We start from the raw sequence: 20,510 nt of genomic DNA, 5'->3' as shown, positions 1-20,510 counted from the left end.
CCTCATCTCCCCAAGATGTCCCAGAGAAGAGGAGAGGCCCAGAGGTCCAGTAGTTCCCACATATCATAGGGCTGCCAGGGACAGTGTGCTTCCTTCTTAAGGAAGCCACTCTCTCCTCTTTGGGAAGTCAGCTTGGTCAAGCAGGACCTGCTGGACTTATCGGTCAACCCTCTTTAGTGCCAGCCATGCTACCATGAAGAAGCCATGAGAAACTGGACTGGACAATCTCTCTGCTGGGACCTATCCTGGCATATACTTGAAGGTTCCTTGGGCCTCCTGGATCTGCCTGAACCACATGGATGCACCTGAGTGATCCATGTACACCCCTGTGTCTTTGGTCAGGTTTCTACCAGATGCTTATGGTCTCTAGTCCCACCTATACCTTGATGGAAGGTTGTGGGCAAGAGCTGGTCCACTTCCCAGGCCACTGTGCTCTTTGGTGAGGTCTTTCTTATTTTGTTTTCCTATGCTTTCTACTGAGATCCACCTGCTGAATGATGTGGTTCTGAGGTCATTAGGACAGGCTGTAGCAAGCACCCTGAGTAACTTGGGTGCTGGGGAAGTGCTGTGTAGTGAGCACTCCCTGCCCACAACTACCTGTCAGGTCCTAAGGCCTCTGAAGGGGAGAGTCACAAGGGTGAAAAGGGGTGGTTTGGGGAGCTGGGGGGGGGGGGTCTAGACCATCTAGTTTCACTGTGTAGTGTCGATCTCAAGTTCTGAGAGGCCAAAGGGCGAGTCTTGGCTTCTCCTGTCTGCCTGGGAGTCCCCTGCCTCCTGGATCCTGTTTTCCAGCAGCTCTTGAGGGTCCCTGAGAAAGACCACCATGACTGTGATGTTGTCATGGGAGCCCCGCTCTCGGGCCTCAGCTACCAGCTCCTCAGCAACATGGAGCCCGTTGCCCTTCTGCTTGATCAGGTGACTGTGGACAAGACCAGCGACTTCCTGGTGGGGGACCACATCAAAGAAGCCATCACAGGCAAGCAGCAGGTAGTCCTCAGAGCCCGTCAACTCCCGGGAGGCTGCGTCTGCCTCCCCAGACACATATGGCTTCTGGAAGGCGTCCCCTGGGCAGGAGATGGAAGAGCTTGTGTCAGATGCTTCTTCCCATCCACCCAGGTCCCAACCTCAATGTCTGTCACCACAGCAGGCATGCAGCCCAATCTGCTATCTACCATCCTCCTATTCAACCCTGCTTACTGCTTCCCACCTCCCTCAGAGTAGAGCACGACGGCTGTGAGCCCAGCCCCTGGTCTCTACATGGAGGAGGCCTCTCACTCCAGCTCTCCATGTCCTCCCCTGCTTGGGGGTGGGGGCTGGGGGAGGCTGTGAGGAGGGAGCCGAGGACTGGACACTCAGCAGGATGGGGGGGACACTGGTGCAGGTGAACCTTTTTGATCCTTTCTTGAGCTACAGACACAAACTCTGTCACTGTCCTGGGAAGTGACTGCAAAATGCAGCTCCCACCAGCCCACGCTCTTGAGAGAAAGGGGCTCTAAGACTCTATTGTAGACTGACGCTTGCTTGGTTAGGTGGTCTAAACACTTTTTGTACTTACAATATTTTCAATTTATCAGAGGTTTATTGGGAGGCCACACCTTTATTGAGTCCAGGAGCAGCTATCAATTGCACATTCTTTTTATTTATCTTTTTGGTCCCAGTCCTGGGGCTTGAACTCAAGACTTGGGCACTGTCCCTGAGCCTTTGCATGCAAGGCTAGAGCTCTACCACTTGAGCCACAGCTCCACTTCCAGCATTTTTTTAGCTAAGAGTCTTACAGATTTTTTTTTTTTTTTGCCTGGGCTGAGATCCTCAGAGATCTCAAACTGAGATCCTCAGATCACAGCCTCCAAAATGGCTAGGATTACAGACATGAGCTACCAGTGACCAGCTTAAACTACAAATTCTTTTTGGCACATTACACTTTCCTAAACTACAGGATGCGTCTGTGGTTGCATCTGGGTTAGGGTCTGTAACCGCCTTACCAATAGCTCTAGACACAGCCAGGGTCCTGTTGACTCTCCAGCAGTCCATGAAGGACACGAAGCCACCCAGTGCTTCAATTCGTGCCTTTTCATCCTGTGGGGAGACAGTGATAAGTGAAGGGGCCCTGGGTGACTTCATGGGATGGGGGCCCCAATACCTCTGCATAAACCAAGACATTGAGCTAGCTTCTTTTCCTTTCCTCCCTCCCTCCCTTTCCCTCTCTCTCCTTCTAATGTGTGCCTATACTGGGGCTTGAACTCAGAACCTTCAGGGCCTAGTCTCTACCTTTTTTGTTCAAGGTTCATTTTCTACCACTTGAGTCACAGCTTCACTTCCTTTTTTTTTTTTCTGTTGGCTGTGGGGCCTGAACTCTGGGCCTCGGCGCTGTCCCTCAGCTCTTCAGCTCAAGGCTAGTGCTCTACAATTTGAGCCACAGCGCCACTTCTGGCTTTTTCTGCTTATATGGTGCTGAGGAATCAAACTCAGGACCTCATGCATGCAAGGCAAGCATTCTACCACTAAGCCACCTTCCTAGCCCCTCCACTTCCATTTTTTTTTTTTTTTGGGGGGGGTGGTTAAATGGACATGAGTCTCACAGACTTTCCTGCCCAAGCTAGCTTCAAACTTTGATCCTCAAACTTAGCTTTCTGAGTAGCTAGGATTACAGGCATGGACCAATGGTGCCTGGCTCATGTGGCAATTAAGTATGGCACATGACACAGGTCTCACAAAGCCTTAGCTAGCCCTAAGGGGCAAACCTCTGCCTATTCCTTTCTTCCTTCTCCCAAGCTTCGCCCCAGGCACTGTCTTTGCTTGCCAGAGGACCACAGTGCTCCAGCCTTAACTGCTTCTCAGAAGACAACAATAGAGTCTCAGTCTAGCCACAAAAATCTTGTGGAAAACCTCATTGGTCCTACGAGTTCTCTCATGGAAGAAGGCTTTGCACACAGGAACCTGTCAGCTGAAGGCTGGTGACAGTAGTTGAGTGTACCCCACATGGCATGGGAGTGAGGCTCATGCATGTCTATTTTTTAAGTTAACTTCCTGACTCACTGCATGCTCAGAGTGGGCTTGGGGCACCATACTAGTTGCTTATGAGAACATTGGTACGCTAGGAGACAGTGTTGGCCAGAAACACAGAGACATTAGTCCTCCTTCTTCCTTTCCATCCCTACGCGGGAGCAGAATAACTAGAGGCTGTGGGGAACCAAAGCCTCTCTCCAGATTCTGGCACTAAGGACTGGGCATCCTTGTGGGGTTCCCACATCATGGTAGGAATGACAAGCTCCCCTCTGGCAGGTTGGACATCCTTCCCACTAGAATTGATCCCTTGTCTCAGCTTGTGGAGAAATTAATATTTTTTTTTTGTTGTTGTTGTTGGTTGTGGGGTTTGAACTAAGGGCTTCAGCTCTGTCTCTGAGCTTTTTCACTCAAGATTAGTGCTCCAACACTTTTGAGCCACAGCTCTACTTCCAGTTTTCTAGTAGTTTAATTGGAGATAAGAGTCTCAGGGACTTTCTTATCCTGACTGACTTTTGAAGTAGCTAGGATTTCAAGCATGAGCTACCAGCCCATGGCTTCTCTATCTGATCCCATTTGTGAGACATGGTCCAAGCAGCAATGTCACTCTCACATCCAGGTAAGGATCCGAGGCCCAAACAAGTGAGACACCAGGAACCCAGGATCCCAGAGTAGTGTCTGTCTACTGAAGTTCCAAGACTTGTGCCCTTCTGCCCCAGTGCAAGGTCACCTCCTTGTTCTTGCTCTGTGGTTGGCCATTCCATGCTGGCACACATTATAGGCCTATGTGTTAGGCTGAGCTGGCCCCACTGCCTGGGCCATCTGTTGGGTCAGAAGGCCCAATTCTCATCTGGAACCCTGGGCTCCATATCACTGTGACCCAAAGGACTATCAGGAAGGGCTCATTTGCAAAACTCTGTCTATTTGGTCACGCAAGAAAGTTTCCAAGGCCCTTTGTGCTGCCTAACTTTCCCTGACAATACCCAGTTGGGGTTCCTTGACATTCTGTTTTCTCGATGAGGTCCCCAGACTTAGGTTCCCAATACAGCACATCCTGGGCTTGAGCAGAGGGAATTCTTTACCTGTCGCTCAGGTTTGTGTGGCTCCATCAGCTTTACCACCTGTCCCTGCTGCACCAGGATAACCTGGGAGTCCCCGAGCCAGGCGATGTGCAGGCTCTTTCCGGCAATGAGAGCACATACTCCTGTGGTGCCACTCTGCAGCCGCTGCAAGGAGAGCCCAGATGGGATGAGATGTAGCACGACTGGTGCTCTTACATTTGAGCCAAGCTTCCACTTTTGGCTTTTTGCTGGTAAGCTGGAGATAGGAATGTGGAGGACTTATGTGCCTGGGCTGGTTCTGAATCATGATTCTCAGATTTCAGACTCCTGACTAGGATTAGAACTATAGCTTCCTATTTAACAGCACTGGAGTTTGAACTCGGTTCCTTATGCCTTCCTAGCAAGGCACTCCTTCAGTTCTGAGTTCTTCTTTCTTAACCTAGTGACTCATTTCTACAAATGACTCCAGAATGTTCCTGAGGAACACTAGCAACTTAGGGAGACCGGGCTGAGCTAGAGCAGTGGAACTATGTGTTGATCACAATCTGCATATTTAAAATTTTTGGTGGTACTGGAGTCTGAGCTCAGTCTCATATTTGCTAGGTAGATGATCTATCACTACAGTGATGCCACTAGACATTTTTGCTTTTATGATTCTATATTTTTGGCGGGGAGGGGGGAAGACTTGGTGTTTTTGCCTGGAGATGGCCTTAGATTATGTTCCTCTGACCTATACCTCCTGAGTAACTGAGATTACAGGAAGGTAGAGCCATGCCAAGCTTGTTTGTTGATTCCACTATACATGATCCATGTGAGCTGCTATATGACCATAGTTGGCTTTTTTTTTTTTTGTGCCAGCCCTGGGGCTTGAACTCAGGGCTTGAGCTCTGTCCCTGAGCATCTTTTTGCTTAAGGCTAATGTTCTAGCACTTAAACCACAGTACCTTGAGCTCTGTCCCTGAGCATCTTTTTGCTTAAGGCTAATATTCTAGCCTTAAACCACAGTACCATTTCTGACTTTTTCTGAGTAGTTTATTGGAGAGGAGAGTCTCATGAACTTTCCTGCCTGTGCTGGCCTGAAATTATGATCCCCAGACCTCAGCCTCCTGAGTACCTAGGATTACAAATGTGAGTCACCAGCACCTGACTATAGTTTGCATTTTTGTGTATTTTATGATATGCTGATATCTGGAGCATTGATGATCCTGGAGACTGCCCCATGGCTAGCTAAGTCCTAGAGTCAGCATGTCTGCTGTGAGTGCACCTTTCATAGGTAAGCTAGCTGGTTTGGAGCTCATGCCCCAAACATGTCCTCACTTTATATAGTAGGCAAAGTGTCCCCTGCTCTGGTGGCTTCAGGTAGTGAGAGCAGGCTAGGAGTCATTCTGGTAGTTCAAAATCAACTGAAGTTATTCAAACTCCCCAAATCTGATCTTGCTGAGGCTTAACTAGGCCTATTTAGTGGGCTATGCTTGCCTGTCTCCCTCGCCTCCTAACCAACTGTGGTACTTCCCTGGGTGGTCCTGTGTGGCAATAAAATCTTTCTAAGCATTTGTCTGACTTGTCTGTCACCTTTCCATATATATATATTTGTTTATTTTGGTGCTGATCCTAGGGTTTGAACTCAGGGCCTAGGTGCTGTCCTTGGCCTTTTTTTGCAAAAGGCTAGCGCTCTATCACTTGAACCACAGCTCCACTTCTGGCTTTTGAGTGGTTAAATTGAAGATAAGAGTCTCAAGGACTTTCCTGCCTGGACTGGCTTTGAACCAGGATCCTCAGATCTCAGCCTCCTGAGTAGCTAGGATTGTAAGCATGAGCCATGTATAAAGCAGGTGCTCCTTCCTTCTGTGGCCTACAGACCATCTTCAAGTCTATATTGCTGGGGGCCTGGCATGCTGTTTCAGGGGTGCTAAGGTCTAGAGATAGTCTTTGAGATAGTCTAGAGATAGTCTAGAGATAGGCTTTGTGTGTTGAAATTTAATTCCCATGGTAAGATATCGTGAGGGTGAAAACTCAATCCAAGTATGAAATTTAGAGGGAATGTCTTTGGGAGGGGACTGGGGTTGGATAAGGTCATTAGGGTGGAATCCTGGTGCTTTATAAGGAGAGGGAAGGAGGTAAAAAGAAAGACAGGCAGACACTAACACCCACACCACTTCTACCACTACAACCACCACCACCTATACCACAACACACAAACATGTACTCTCTGTCTCTTGTCATGTGATGCTCTGAGCCACTTGGGGATTCTGCCAGCAAGACATTACCTGGTGAGCTCTTTGACCTCGACACCTCCAGAACCATGAGCTAAAACAATCTTCTTCTATTCAACATTTCCCAGCCTCAGATATTTTATTATAGTAAGAACCACCACCACCACCACACAAAAAAGTTCCCACAGTAATAAAGGGGAAATCTTTGTGCTGTTTCCATTCTAAGTAAAAAAAAATGAGTCCCTCCCTCTAGTAAGAATGAAATGACATGGCCCCAACAGTATTCCGTAAGGACCACCCCAGGTCACCAACCACTTCACTTTTTTTCCCTCTGGAGAAGCCATGACTCTCTGATGCATTTAATGGCTATTAGTCCCTCAATGCACTTGAGATCTGGTTGCTAGTTCTTACCTCTCTCTTGGCTTTCCAGAGAAACATGTCATCAGTGAGCTGGAAAGCTTCCTTGAGGGCTCCAGCAGGGTCTGTGGGCAGCTGTGGCCGGTGGGCAGCATTGACGTGCACATGAACAGCGGCATACCTTGCAGCATCCACGCCTCCATGACCATCAAACACAGCAAAGTAGGCACGATCCACAGGGTCCTGATGGGAAGGCGGTGGGAGTCACATATCTCTGGCCTTGTACCTGGTGAGGCGGGGACCCTAGCCAGTTGCACTCACCTGGTGGGGAGGGGGAGGGGAGAGGAGGGGAACACAGCCTTGGCACCAACTAAAATCATGTGATCTACTTATGGATGAATGCATTATCAAGAGAGTGGTTTTGTTAGAAAAGAGAGAGCTCTCTTTGGCAACTTGTTCTGTTTCAAGAGTGTGATACAAAGCATTGCTTTAGGACTCTGCACAGAGTCCCCACCAATAAAAATCCCTTCAACAGATGGGAGCCCCTTGACCTTAGCCCTCCCAGTATCTAGAATTGTAAGAACACATCATTGTTTTCCCTTTACAAATTACCCAGTCTCAGGTTTTCTGGTATAGGCAACAGAAAACAAGCAGAGACAGGTTAAGTCTGAAAGAATCAACATGGCCTTCACCGTTACACCAGTCAACTTGGCTAAGTATGCCTGTTAGGTCTCAGAGGTTCTGGGCCCTGCCAGCTATATAAGGTGGCTGCAAACATAAAATGAGCTGAGATGCTGCAGATGGCTTCTGGTGCTAGAGGCTGAGCAAGGCTCAGCAATACAAGTCTGAACTTGGTACTAAGCCTTGTCTTCTATCAGATATGGGGCAACTGTTGCCTGCCTGCCTGCCTTCCTTCTTCCCTTCCTGCCTTCCTTGCTTTCTTCCTTCCTTCCTCCCTCCCTCCTTCCTTTTTTCCTTCCTTCCTTCCTTTCTTGTCCTGGGCTTGAACTCAGGACCTGGGCTCTATCCCTGAGCTTTTGCTCAGGGCTAGTTAGTGTTCTAGCACTTGAGCCATAGCCACACATCTAGCTATTTTGGTAATTTATTGGAGATAAGAGTCTCATGGAAAGTCCAGTGCTGGTGGCTCATCCTAGCTACTCAGGAGGCTGAGATCTAAGAATCGTGGTTCAAAGTCAGCCTGGGCAGGAATGTATGTGAGACTCTAATCTCCAGTTAACCACTCAATGACCAGTAGTGGCACTGTGGCTCAAAGTGGTAGAGTACTAGCCTTGAGCAAAATGAACTCAGGGGCAGTGCCCAGGCCCTGAGTTCCAGCACCATGACTGACCAAAAAAGAAAAAAAAAAGAGTCACATGGACTTTCTTGCCAAGGTTGGCTTTGAAACCTGATCCTCAGATCTCAGCATCCTAAGTAGCTAGGCGTGAGCCATTGGTGCCAGGCTCAACTCTTGCTTTAATTTTCAAACTTTGCTTTGGATTCAAGGTGACTGGTAGCCTGGCTCAAAGGTGCTAGTGCTGTGAATTAACACCCCCCCCCCCCCCCCCCAGGTTTCTCAAGGAGCCAGCCACCAAATACTTTGGCCTTGAAACAGCAACTGAGAAGCAGTTCTTCTGGCTCAGCTTTAGCTGGCCGCATTTCTCGGCACCCAGGGTTCCAACCTCCTGCTTAGGCTCCCTCTGTGCTATCCTGGTGCTGGATACTGGGCTATGCAGGCAGAAAACTCACTGAGAAGCCGAAGAGATGATTGAAGAAAGGAAGGGACACATGCCGATCCTCCATCTTGCGGCGAGTGTTCCGGATGGCATGGATAGAGACCAGCCACTGCCGTGGTGGGGTCTGGGCAGTCAATGGCAACTGCTTCTGCCACTGGCCACATACTTCCCAGAGCTGGTTAAAGAAACTCCGTGCCAGGCCTTTGGCATCTAGTACTGATGGGCAGGAGAGAAGAATGGTTAGAGATGTACAGACCAGGCCAACTGAAGCTTTATGGACCCCTTGAACAAACTCTTTTACTGCCTTCTCCAGTTTTCCAGATGGATCCTACCAATCAATCATCTTCCAGGACCTTCTGAGTGTGCCAACATACTACACTACGCACCACAACATGTTGTCAGCTAGATAGATGTTGCTGGTTTTGACAATATGTACTCAGAAGTCTCCTGGCCCACAATGGAGTAGTTCCATCATGGTTTGCCACATGGTTTGCAAAAATAAAATTAAGGATAAAATACAGACCCATTTAAAATTGCCCATTAACAAAAAATGCTATATATTTAATGACAGAAGAATAATTAAACTCTGGTCTATTCTCTTGATGACGAATTAAGTTATTATTAAAAAGATTTTTGCAAGGGCTAAAGGCATGACTCAGTGGTAGAATACCTGCCTAGCAAGTACTAAGTCCTGAGTTTTTTTCTTTTTTTGGGTCCAGTCGTGGGGCCTGAACTCTGGGCTTGGGCACTGTCCCTCAGCTCTTCAGCTCAAGGCTAGCGCTCTACCACTTGAGCCACAGTGCCACTTCTGGCTTTTTTCTTTTTGCTTATGTGGTGCTGAGGAATCGAACCCAGGGCCTCAGGCATGCAAGGCAAGCGCTCTACCACTGAGCCACCTTCCCAGCCCCCTAAGTCCTGAGTTTAAACCTTAGTAGCATGGAAGCACGCGCGTTCGTGCGCACACTCCTTCCTTCCCCAAACACCAAAACTACCAAAATTCAGAACAGTACATCTAACTGCAATTTGACCCAGTAATTGCAATGCTAGGCACTAGTTCCAGAGAAATAAAGACTTCACAAAAACCTGAATGTGAATGTTCACAGTGGTGTTATTAGTAACAGCCAAAATCTGGAATCTGCCCTTATGTCCTTCTGTAAGTGTTAAACAAAAACCAGTGGTCCTCCCATCTCCTGGGAGATGGCAACAGAACAGAGTGAAGCATTGACATGGAAAAATGGGGTTCATCTGCATAGAATTCTGCTGACTGTTAAAGGCAAGCCTCAAAAGTTGCATATTATATGATTCCATTATAAGCATTTTTTTTTCTTTTGGCAATACTGGGGTTTAAACTCAGGACCTTGTGTTGAGTAGGTTGGTACTCTACCATCAAGTCATGCCTCTAGCTCTTTTCTGTATTTGTTATTGCTGACATAAGATCTTGCTTTATTGGACCTTAACCCTCTTACTTTTTGCTTCCCGCTGTAGCTGGGATGACAGGCACATAATATCACACCCTTCTTCTTCTTCTTTTTTTTTTTTTTGGGTCCAGTTGTGGGCCTGAACTCTGGGCCTGGGCGCTGTCCCTCAGCTCTTCAGCTCAAGGCTAGCGCTCTACCACTTGAGCCACAGCACCACTTCCGGCTTTTTCCTTTTTGCTTATGTGGTGCTGAGGAATTGAACCCAGGGCCTCAAGCATGCAAGGCAAGCACTCTACCACTGAGCCACCTTCCCAGCCCACCCCTCTTCTTTAGAGATGGGAGTCTTGGAAACTTTTTTGTACAGGCTAGCTTGGAAATGCAATCCTCCAGATCACAGCTCCTCATATGGCTAGGATGACAGGTGTGTGCCCCACACCCAGCTATTGGTTTATAAGGGGTCTTGTGAACTTTTCAGCCTGAGTGGGCCTTAAGCTATGATCTTTCCTATTCCAGCCTTCCATGTGGCTAGGACTAATGGTGAGCTGGTATTGACACATCTTGAAATGACAAACTGACAGAAATGAAGAGTAGCAATTGCCAATGCTTAGAGAACTGGGTATGTAGGTAGAGATAGCATCTGATTGGCTATTAGTGGATAATAAAGGTATCTTTGTGTTTATGTTATGATCCCATTTGTGGTGTTTTATTATAATTTTGCTGGATGTTACCTCTGCTGGGCACTGTGATTCATATCTATAATCCTAGCTAGTTGGGAGGTGGAGATAGGCGGGTCAAGGCTAGCTAGAGCAAGACTCTTATTTCAGCTAGGTAGTAGTGGCAGCTGACACCTGTAATCCTAACTACTCAGAAGGCTGAGATCTGAGGAACGAGGTTTGAAGTCTGCCTGGGTAGAAGAGTCCAGAAGACTCTCTACCTCTAAGTAGCCAACAAAAAAAATAGACTAGAGTTGTGGCTCAAGTGGTAGAGCTCTAGTCTTAAGTGAAAAAGCTAAGCAAAATGTGAGACTCTGAGGTCAAGTTCTGGTATTGGAATTAAAAAAGAAAAGGAAGCTAGGTGCTGGTGGCTGATGGCCTGTAATCCTAGCTTCTCAGGGGGCTAAGATCTGAGGATTGCGGTTCAAAGCCAGCCAAGCAGGAAAGTCTGTGAGACTCCAATCTTCAGTTTACTTCCAGAAAACTGGAAGTGGCACTGTGGCTCACAGTGGTAGAATGTTAGACTTGAGCAGAAAAGCTCAGGGACTGAGTTCAAGCCTCATGACCCACAAAAAAAAAAAAAAAAAAAGGAAAGAAAAGGAAAAAAAAGTGGGGGGCATAGTGTGTGTGTTTGTAACCCCAGCTATGGAGGATGTAGAGATAGGAAGAGAGAGAGATCTCACTCAGAAGCAGGTCTGAGCAAAAACCAATAGGCCTTATTGGAAAAATAACAAAAGGAAAAAATATGGCTAGAGTTATGGCTCAAGTGGTGCTTTTTGCTTACTAAGTGTAAAACCTTGAGTTCAAAATCCCAGTACTGACCTTAAAGAGGTTATCCTTGAGGAAACGGGATAATATGTTCATGGATTCTGAATTAGTTTTTCAAATGAATGTGCCACTATGATATTTCAAAACAAGGGTAAAAAATGGACTCTTACATAGTTTACAAGCATGTAAAACTTTTATGCCATGATTTTTGACTGAGAAAAAGAAAATATGACATGTATACTTCTATTACAAGTATGTGAAAAACCACTTAAACCCAGGACAGAAAAAAAAAAAAAAAGCAGAAACCACACACAACTAAGATGGTCAGTAGTGAGTACCTACAGGGGCTGGTTCTATGGGTGAGTATTCCCTTTATGTGTCTTGTCTTTTCTTTCCTTTTTGTGTGTCACTTCTAGGGCTTGAACTCAGGGCCTGGGCACTAGCTTCTTTTGTTCAGAGCTAGTACTCATTTGAGCCACACCTCTACTTCTGGCTATTTTGTGGTTAACTGGAGATGAGTCTCATGGACTTTCTTGCCTGGGCTGGCTTCAAACTGCAATCCTCAGATCTCAGCCTCCTGATTAGCTATGATGACAGGTGTGAGCCACTGGCACCTGGCTCTTATGTGTGTTTTTAAAATACGTTCTTAATTTTTCATCACATCATGGCTTTAAAGTAAGTCTGTGAATGCTTTGCCTTTTTCCTTTCCTTAGGCACAGCTTAGGTCCTTCCCCCTGAATGCATGACTTTGTGAACTTTGCTTCTACCAAATGCAATAAAATGGAAGTGACCATGTGTGGTTGGGGGGACTACTTGCACTCATGCTCTCTGCTCTGTGATTGAACTGTCTTAGGAGCAGATCCCCCAGGCAGTGCCAACCATCTGACCACAACTTCATGAGTACCTGGACAAAATCACCTACCTAAGCTGCTCCCAAATTGCAGACATATGGACCACAGAAGGGAAAAACTGTCACTTTAAGCTTGTAATTTTGGGGATAGTTGATAATGTGACAACAAATGCTATACCCTACAAAATCTCAGTACCCTACAAAACATGTAGCCAGGCACCAGTGGCTCATGCCTGTAATCTTAGCTACTCAGGTGGCTAAAATCTGAGGATCTCTGTTCAAAGCCAGCCTAGGCAGGAAAGTGAGACTCTTATCTCCAATTAACCACCAAAAAGCTGGAATTGGAACTATGGTTTGTGGTAGAGTACTATCCTTGAGCCTTAAAGGCTAAGGAACAGTGCCCAGGCCTAGAGTTCAGGCCACAGTACAGGCACACACACAAAAAGATCTTCTTGATCTTTGGACCAGGTCCAAAGGAAATGCCCAGGGCTCTGCCTTCAGGGATTCACTTCATTTCAATGAACAAATCTCTCATGGGACTCCAGTTCTGGCCAGTCCAGGTATACATGGCAGGTACAAGTGAGTCAGAACCAGTCACTTAAGAATGGAATTCAAGGTCAAGTCAGAGGAAAAAGGGCAGAGCCTGAGTACGGCAGACCATAGCCATAGGACATGAGGAACTGGGAGAGTAAGTGTTCTCAGACAGGGTTGTGGCTGTGGAATAAAAAAGAGCTCTGAGGCTAGAGAAAGTCACAGAAGAGCCTATGAGCTGGGATCTTGGAACACAGGAGGCCACAGAAGGATGAATTTGAGGGGAATGCTGCATTAAGTTTGGGGTAAGGTCTAGTACTGACTACTATCCCATATCCAGGATAGGGCCTTGTTTTAAGCACTGACAAGAACTGTGGGACTGGCAGGGCCAGACTGAGAGTATGGGTGCAAAAGAGGATAAAGGACCAACTTGGTGGGCCTAGCTTAGAGCCAGCGGCTACATAGATCTTTGGCCTAACAGATCCCCTGCTGGCATCAGAGACTCCATCATACAGCCGGTCCTCATGGTGCTGACTCCCAGGCCCTCCTCTCCCTCTCCTCTGTTCAGAAAACCACCTGGAAAACTGCTGTGGGCTCCTTCTCACTCTTGCTGAAAATTGCTGGTGCTTATCAGGCTCAAAGTACACAGGGAGCACATAGCCCTGAGCTGCCTCTTTCCTTTCCATTACTACTTCCACTTATGGGTTTGGACTTTTTTTTTGTCAGTCATGTGGCTTGAATTCTGGGCCTGAGCTCTTCAGCTCAAGGCGAGTATTCTACCACTTACTTGAGCCACAGTGCCACGTGTGGTTTTCTGGTGGTTAATTGGAGATCATATAACTGTAACTCCTCTGTACAGTATCTTTTTTCTTTTCTTTCTTTTTTTTTTTGGGTCCAGTCATGGGGCCTGAACTCTGGGCCTGGGTGTTGTCCCTCAACTCTTCAGCTCAAGGCTAGCACTCTACCACTTGAGCCACAGCACCACTTCCGGCTTTTTTTTTCTGCTTATGTGGTGCTGAGGAATCAAACCCAGGGCCTCATGCATGCAAGGCAAGCGCTCTACCACTGAGCCACTTTCCCAGCCCCTCTGTATAGTATCTTTACAATAAAAAATATATTAAAAAAGAAAATAAAAACGCATTAACAGAAAAATAAAAGTCTCACAGACTTTCCTGTCCAGGTTGGCTTTGAACTGCAATCCTTAGCTCTCAGCCTCCTGAGTAGCTAGGATTATAGGTATGAGCCACTGGGCACCCAGCTTGAACTTGAATCTTGCCCAAGCAAAGAGCAGTTACAAACAAGGATGATAAGCTTGAACAGTGATTCTTGGTCCTCAGGTGATTCCTGGTCCTCAGGTTACTGGATCCTTGACCTGCTCCTCTGGCCAAGAGCTATGGACCTGGAGCTTTATAACTTCCTTATTAGGAGGCCTGTTTGCTCAAGCTTGAAATCCCAGCTACTAGAGAGGCTGAGAGCTAAGGATCCCAGTTCAAAGCCAGCCTGGGTAATCTCCAACTGATCACCAAAAAAACTGGCAGTGGAGGGAAGATACAATGTTGTCCAAAAAGAAAGGTACTCTTCTGTTGTTGTGGTGGTGGTAGTGGTGTCAAGGGGCTTGAACTCAGGGCCTGGGCACTGATCCTAAACTCTTACTTAAGGCTAGTTCTCTACCACTTTGAGCCACAGCACCACTTCCAGTTTTCTGATGGTTAAGTGGAGAAAAGAGTCTCACAGACTTTCCTGCCCAGGCTGGCTTTGAACTGTGACTCTCTGATCTCAGCCTCCTGAGTGGCTAGGATGACAGGCGTGAGCCACCAGCGCCTGGCAAGAACTGTATTTCTTACCTGACTTACGTAACTGTAACCCCTCTGAATATCACATTTCTAATAACAATAACAATTCAAAACAAAAAGCTGGAATCGGAGCTGTAGCTCAAGTGGTAGAGTGCTAGCCTTGAATGAAAAAGAAAAAGACTGCTCTGGTCCTGAGCTCAAGCCCTTGTACTGGCACAAAACAACAACAACAACAACAAAACCAAACTAACAACAAAAAACAATAACAAAAATCTATGACCAGGGAGAAGTGGTAGGCACAGAGGCTTCAAGTGTATCTGCACTTTGGGTGCTAAATCTCACGATGCCTGCCCTGATACAGTTTGTGCAAGAATGGCTTGGAGATAACATATTGTGCTAGGTTCTGTGAGTAATCAAGGCCACTAGCCCAGGCCTGCATGATACTGCTGTGGGGCCAACAGGGAGGGCAGGGCAGAGCAAGCTGTGATTTCCTAGGTCTTCCCTTCTTACAGGTCCCAGGTGTAGGGCTTGGCTGTGCAAGTCAGGGCAGTTCTCTTTCCCACCAGCAGGTGATGCTGTTTCCTGCCTGGAGAGACAAAGGAACTAGCCAGGGTTGGCTGGGGTGGGAGAGTTCCCTTTGTGGGTCCACTTGGTGGCAGCTGCCACTGCCAGAAATCTGTCCGCTTTGTGAAGAACAATGGCTGCCTGTCATTGAGGACAGCTGTCTCCCAGGCAGGGAGACAAGGCTGTGCTCAGATGGAAGGTGGGATGGGAGCCAAGGAAAAAGGGACCAGGAGGAGGAGGGAAGTGGCCTGGCACACAGGATGCTAAATGCCTTGAGTGTTTTTTCTTTTCTCTTTTCCTCCACTTTGTCTTTTGCTTTTCCCTTTATGCATGGGATAATGCCGAGTTTAAAGGAACACAGACAGGAAATGGAAAGAAAGGGAAGATGTGCTTCCTACTGCCTGGATGACTGTTGCAGAGGTGAATTTCCAGCTGGAAAAAAAGCCACACACATTCCTTCTGGATCTGCCCTGCAGCCTGTCACTTTCTCTTCCTGTAGCTTTGGTCCAACATGAACTAACGCCTTGGTCAAATGCAATAAAAAGCAATTACTAGGAAATAAAAAAGTCATGCAGTACAAGAGCCTTGCATTTTAACAAGCAGATTATCTGTCAAATGGCTTTGCAGGCTTCTGGTTGTTCTGTGGTGTTTCTGGTGCCAGGGCCAGGCCCCACTGATGGCAGACAGGTGACAGGTGAGCCTCTATCACCACCTCAGCATGAGGGTCACAGATACCATTGAAGGTCTCCATCTAATTATCTTGCCTCCAAAAAAGTGAGCTGAGACCAAGGTGTCCCCTCTGTGGCATTTTCTATCACCTGGACCATGATGCTGCCCCTGTGGATGGCTCACACATCACTCTGCTGACTGACCTCCAGTTAACTGAGGGAAAACAGTGAGTGCACTTAATCTGGCCACCTGACTGAGAATTATCACCTTGGATTCCTCACATGTAAAAGAGGACAGGCTCGATTCAGACCAGTCCCAAGGTATATGTGAAATAGGACCTAAAAGGGAATATGGCACGCATGGAGGCCCTGTCTTGTTGGGTGACTGGCATGGAAAGCCAGGTGCCTTTTTTCTGCCTCTTGATTCTGCCCCTCTGACTGGCTTTGCGCAACATACTGCTCATAACGTTACCCTAGTGATGTGCTATGCAGCCCAGCACCACCCGAGAAGAAAGCAACTCACAGGTCACAGGAGGCTTCTCTTCTTCCTCTTCTTCCTCCTCCTCTTGCCTGGGCAACTTCCTAAATTCAGAAAGGTCTGTGTGTAGCAGCTGGGAAATGGCTTCATGGGTCAGAGCTTCAGCAACTGATGGTGGAGCATTCCTAGGGACAAGAAATGAGAAGTGGGGTTGGGGCGACTCACAGCGGAAGCCCATGCCTGGCACCCTCCCACCCAGAGGACCCTCCGGAGGTGGTGCTGGTGGCTCATATCCTGCTCTGGGTCATAATGAGCAGTATAACAGCTGTCCTCAGGGAGCTGGGATGGATGTTCACAAAACATCCAGAGGCAGACACACATCACCCAAAGGAACCCGCTTAGAAGGTGTCACAGGGGCATGTGAGCCTTGGTGTTGGGCAAATTTGCTTCATTTTCAAGCTGATAAATGGTTCCTGGCCCATGTGTCACAGGAGAGAAGAGGATCAACAGTGCCAGCTGGAAGACTTAGGAATAAGGGCATATTATGAGCTGAACTGTACCCCTTCCAAATTCACATGTTGAGACTCTTTAACACATGGAATGGGACCTCACTTGGAAATATGGCCAATGCAGATATAATTAACTAATATGAAGTTATATTGGAGTAGGATAGGCCTATGTCAGTATGACTGATACCTTTTTAAGGGAAAATTTAGACACATAGAGACACAGAGACACAGACACACATGAACATGAGCCATATAGCAGATTAATTTATACACTAAAGAATGCCAAGAATTATCAGGGAACAAGGAACCAGACCTGCCATTATGTTCATCTCAGACATCTAGCCTCCAGAAATATGAGACAATAGATTTCTGTTTTTCAATTAATTAGTCTGTGGTAACTTGGTATAATGCCCCAGAAAGTAGATCTGAGGACATGGGATTCAGGTGCTATATTTTTAGATAAACCATGCAAGTCTAGTGGAGATAGTAACTGAGTGGTGCACAGGATCCCTGGGCAGATGGGCCAATGGAACAGCAGGAAGGAGTAAGAGGGTAGGCCAGACTTATGACCATGGGGAGCCACTGGCATGTTTGACTTTAGTACAGAGCCTAGAGTAAGGAGGTCAAGGTATAAGCTGAGTAAGGGCCAGGCAATGGATGGAGGGAGCAGAGAAGAGCAATATCTAGGGAAACTGCTCAGGGGCTGAACAGAGGAAAGAACAGGGACAGAGCCAAAGTCTCTCCACTGAGCAACTGGAATGATAGCACCATTAATTAACCTGCCTGGGTTAGGGTAATGGGTTCTTTCCATGGGTTTTTAGGTTCTGCTGAGTTCAAGGGGTCTAGGGAGCTAAAGGAACATGATCTAGCAAGAGATGGAGCTATGATTGAATGAAGGATTTGGCCCATCCAGGGAGGAGCCGGTGAAGTGGAGACTGATCCAATGGGATCGTTGGATCACTGTCTTTCACTGGGAGCAATTCTGACGAAAACTTGGTGACTGGTTTGAAGGTCAACAGAGCTGAAGAACTGAGTAGAAGCAGGTGGGATAGACTGGAAAGTCACTCTAGCCTGAAGGCAAGTGGTGGGAAAGAAATGCCAACCTTGTTATCAGGCACCTTTGGCAGACTGGGCCAGAGAGGCGGGAGAGATAGATGGAGGGAAGACAGAAGCCTGCTGTGGCCAAGGAGGAGGGCAGCTGGGAGGATGGCCTGAGGCTGTGAGAAGTACAACTTTCCATGTCCATTCTGCTCCCACCCTTGGGGCTCCACTCAAACTCCACTTGCATAGATGGCCTCTCTGGCTTTTCTGGGCAGAATGGACCAGCCCTCTTTCAGCTCCTTTAGACTCTAGGGGACCTTACAATCCTGCGTCTGCCTCCTTTGGGTGGGGGTGAGGGGGTGGGGGTGGCGTGGAGGGCTCAAAGGCTGTGTGATGTGATCTTACTGCCTTTTGCCTGTTACTGGGGGTGAAGGACAAGCCTGGGGACAGCCAGGTGATTCACTGCAGGGATGATATTCTGTCTTTAACCAGAGAACAAGAACCTTATAGTAGCCTGGCTGACGGGTCATGTCCTGTGGCAGGGAGGGGGGCTGGGTGTGTGAAGGCTCTGCAGTTGGTGTCTGGAATCTACTGGATGAACTAATACTTTAAATGAGTGATTTAAGGTAGAAACTTCTGACAAACAACCACCCTGGATAGGGTGTGGCTCAGTTGTAGAGCACTTGCGTAGCATGCACAAGGCCATAGATTTGATTCCTCCAACTTCCATCCCCTCCCCCCCAAAAGTAGGTAAACAAGCCAAGACTTGAGAAATGAGTTCCTCCATTCTGACATTTCCTGCCAACCACTGGGTTTTCCTTTCCACACAGTAAGAAGGGCTCTGTTCTCCTTGGCCCTGTGAGGTCATGCTTCAGCTTCCTGCCCACTCCCTCCCTGCCGCAGTTGCTAGTAGGGGCAGGGAGGCAGCTTCCGGCCATGTGGACCCAGACAATGCTTGGCCTTGGGCCACCAGCATCCTTTTCCTGGACACAACATCCAAGGCCCCACCCCATGGCTACACTGTGGAGGCCCTGAGTCCTAGGTCACTATACCATGAAGGCCAGACAGAAAAGTTCTAGGGAATGGCCTAGGTACCCAAGTAATACCAGCTACCTGGGGTAGGGGAATTTAGCAGGAGAGATGAAAACTAAAAACTACATCTGAATAACCACTCTGTTAAGGCATGTAGCTGCTGCACGGAACTAAACATGTGACCAGGAAACTGCCATCAATAACAGGGGAGACAGGACCTCAAATCAGCAGAGACCAGAGCTTTCAGGGTTTAACCTCTGTAGGGTCTTAGAACACCAATCCCAAGAGGCTAAAGTGGGTTGGTAGGCACCAATGAACAGAGGTATGTATGCATGTGGGTAACCCATGGCCAGTGGCACACTGTACAGACTGCACATAAAGTTCACACTCCAGGTGGTGAGTGCACTTATGAATGAACACCCATGTCTGCATGAAGGGAGACAACAACTTAAATCTATTATGATGACTAAAAATAAGCTTTTTCCCCCTAAGTTCTGGGGCTTGAACTCAGCCTGGGAACTGTTTATGCTTAAGGCTAGTGCTCTAACACTTTGAGCCACAGCTCCAGTTCCAGTTTTCTGGTGGTTAATTAGAGATAGGAGTCTAAAGGACTGGGTTGGCTTTGAACTAGGATTATAAAACTAGACTTTAGCTGTGTGCTGGTGGCTCATGACTATAATCCTAGCCACTCAGGAGGCTGAGATCTGAGAATCACAGTTCAAAACCAGTCTGAGCAGTTAACTAGTTAACCAGGAGAAAATTGGAAGTGGTGCTTGTGGCTTGAAGTGGTTGAGTGCTAGCCTTGAGCAAAAACAGCTCAGAGACAGGCCCCAGGCCCTGAATTCAAGCCCAATGACTGACAAAAAAAAAAAAAAAAAAAGACTTTAAATACACATTTCAAGTTTGTTAAGATAGATACATAGGAGAGACTAAGCAGTCCTGGGGGTGGGGGGTGGGACTTCAGAACTGAGGAGGCTTTGGTTCCTCTCTCATCACTAACCACTAATATTTTCAAACAAATTCATCTCCTCCCTCATTCCATCTAAACTCTACTGCATCTCTGTTCCTAAGCCCTATCCCCTGCTCAGCCCTTCCTTATTGCAGTCAGCCACTGCAGATGCCTTCATATAACCTTTTCTCGTGTCACTGTTGTAAAGTAACCCCAGCCCCTTCTCCTCAGGCACCCTCAAAAGTCTTTCTGAATCCCTATGCCCAGGGACTTAGGAAGTGAAGACTCACACTAGAGCCCCTTCAAGGCCCTACCAAAGTAGCTTTCTTGTACTTGTGCCCAGGTTGAGATATCCTGTGAACTCCCCTGAGATCCAGCCTGATTAATTATTATTATTTGTGCCAGCTTTGAACACAGGGCCTGGGTGCTATCTCTTAGCTTTTATGCTCAAGATTGAGGTTCTACTGCTTAAGCTACAGCTCAACTTCTGGGCTTTTTGGTGGTTAACTAGAAGTAAGAGTCTCATGGACTTTTTCCTGCCTGGGCTGGCTTTTAACTGTGATTACAGGTGTGGGCCACCAGTGCCTAGTTCCAGTCTGATTTTTTGCTCAGCCTATGTTTCCTTGCTATCCCAGCAGGCAGATACCATCTGTTCTTCCTCCTTCTCTGCAGTCCTTGTGGGCCTCGCTTTCTTTCCAGTCTGACTCCCTCAAGACAATGCTGCTCCTTGTCATCATTCCACGGTAGGCCTGGTGGTTGCTGTCTGTCCAGAACTGCCTCTGCTCATCTGTTCCCAGGCACTACTGCTATCTCACCTTGAGAAGGAACT

The 20,510-nt window shown here is 47.5% G+C and overlaps 1 protein-coding gene across 4 annotated transcripts in view; it reads right to left on the bottom strand.

Moving 5' to 3' along the window:
- Positions 1–459: 459 nt before the first annotated feature.
- Ppm1f (protein phosphatase, Mg2+/Mn2+ dependent 1F) overlaps positions 460–20,510 on the bottom strand; it is a 31,889-nt gene continuing 11,838 nt past the window's right edge. For all 4 annotated transcript variants that reach the window (XM_042666203.1, XM_042666202.1, XM_042666201.1 and 1 more), the window contains 6 exons: positions 16,196–16,335; positions 8,381–8,583; positions 6,689–6,877; positions 4,086–4,229; positions 1,983–2,076; positions 460–1,064 (listed from right to left, as the gene is read on the bottom strand). In XM_042666203.1, coding sequence (XP_042522137.1) covers positions 691–1,064; positions 1,983–2,076; positions 4,086–4,229; positions 6,689–6,877; positions 8,381–8,583; positions 16,196–16,335 — 1,144 coding nt within the window. In that variant the 3' untranslated portion in view covers positions 460–690. The remainder of the gene's footprint in view (positions 1,065–1,982; positions 2,077–4,085; positions 4,230–6,688; positions 6,878–8,380; positions 8,584–16,195; positions 16,336–20,510) is intronic.

Source organism: Dipodomys spectabilis, unplaced genomic scaffold, assembly GCF_019054845.1.
Source record: "Dipodomys spectabilis isolate Male_0828 unplaced genomic scaffold, ASM1905484v1 ptg000363l, whole genome shotgun sequence".
Lineage (NCBI taxonomy): Eukaryota > Metazoa > Chordata > Mammalia > Rodentia > Heteromyidae > Dipodomys > Dipodomys spectabilis.
Note: the sequence above shows the minus strand (reverse complement) of the source record. Positions and strands in the feature narration are given on the sequence as shown.